A 1,430-nucleotide genomic window follows, 5' to 3' on the forward strand; every position below is an offset into this window, starting at 1 on the left:
GTCTTACGTAACTTCGACGAACAGAACTCGAAGTTATGCGTCAATGCAGATATACTTGAGAGATTTTGGTAGATGCGAAACTCATGAGGATGCCCTTTTTAATGTGAGACGATTTGCGGTTCAATTGCTAGGTTCTTTTAAGTATTCAGCTCTTAAATAGGTCATCTCAGTCATGGGAAGGGGAGGTAGGACCAACATTAAACAGGATATGTTTGTTTGATCCTTCTACAGTGCGGTCAAAAGGGAACTGGCCTTAAAAGTTATCTGTACCTCTGACAGAGCTCGTTGGATCGCTTATCACATATAGCATTCAAGGGGTCCCTTTGCTTATTGCCGGTTGGTCCCGAACGAGCGTTCTGCATCTGGCCTTTGGCAAATTGCAAACACTCCTTATCTACCTGTATGGCTGACACCAAAATCCACTTTGACTAGTTGCATGTCATGAGATATCTCGTCAGCAATTTTGATTCATACCCCATTGCTACTTCAGTTGGAGGTATTTTGCACATCTATTCTCTAATTAACTCATATCCAAATGTACTTAAGTCCTTGTTTTTGTTTCTAGGTCTGGTCTAACGGTTGCGCTTGGTGTTTCTAAGGAAAAATTGGATGCAAGTAGGAGGGACTAGCATACTCATTTCTCATTCCTTTCTCCTAGCCTGCACAACTTTTTCTTACCACCTTGCAAACTTGATTCCTCTGGCCTACCCGTATTACCTATATTACTGATCAAGTATAGTTTGGCCCCTATTTGGGTTGTGATTTGGGGTTTGCGTGTTCTCTGTCAGAGTCGCGTATGTGACATGCAGAGAACCCTGTGTTACAAAAAGGCCAGTTAGATTGAAGCTAGAAAGCAGGTAAGGATTGTTCTTGCTCAGATAATGAAAATTATTCCTTTTTAGCTGTTCCTTGACTAACACCACTTGAGGCGACCAAAGTTACAGCTGACCTGCAGCCTTTGTTCTGATTATGTTAGTGAATGTTGACCATTTTGTGATACATATATGTCCAGCATGTGTGGTGATTAGTTCCTTGGCCTGCTGTTTTTTTCAAATCACTTTTTAAGGGTTGTATATTAGAGGGACAAATTGAAGAAAATACGAGAAATCGCATTAGCATCATTTAACTCTTTTCACTAAATATTATTGCTCGTTGTTTAATCTATTCAATGTAGACCACTTTTTCACTAGTTCCTTTGGACATTTTTATCACTTTCCGCCTCTTAATTGACATCTAGGCATTTTACAGAATAGACCAGTCCTACTATACGCAAGTAAATTGCTATATCCTTAACAGCAACTGACTGTAGGCCTTCTTCGTGCAAAATTCCACAACAACTTCCTTCAGGGCCAGATCTAGTGATCGCTTTTGACAAATACCTGTCGACTATCCTTCGCACCACCAAAGGAGACCTATAATTAGTAAGAAAT

General features: G+C 40.3%; 1 protein-coding gene across 1 annotated transcript in view; it reads left to right on the plus strand. All coding sequences in view use genetic code 11, as the record gives it.

The window, feature by feature from the left end:
• Positions 1-1,126, plus strand: part of EGR_09052 (hypothetical protein) — a gene marked incomplete at both ends in the record, with an annotated part of 6,101 nt that extends 4,975 nt beyond the window's left edge. Inside the window, one exon of the mRNA XM_024498301.1 lies at positions 1,067-1,126. Coding sequence (XP_024347258.1) covers positions 1,067-1,126 — 60 coding nt within the window. The remainder of the gene's footprint in view (positions 1-1,066) is intronic.
• Between the last annotated feature and the right edge of the window lie 304 nt (positions 1,127-1,430).

This window comes from Echinococcus granulosus (assembly GCF_000524195.1).
Source record: "Echinococcus granulosus chromosome Unknown EG_S00130, whole genome shotgun sequence".
Lineage (NCBI taxonomy): Eukaryota > Metazoa > Platyhelminthes > Cestoda > Cyclophyllidea > Taeniidae > Echinococcus > Echinococcus granulosus.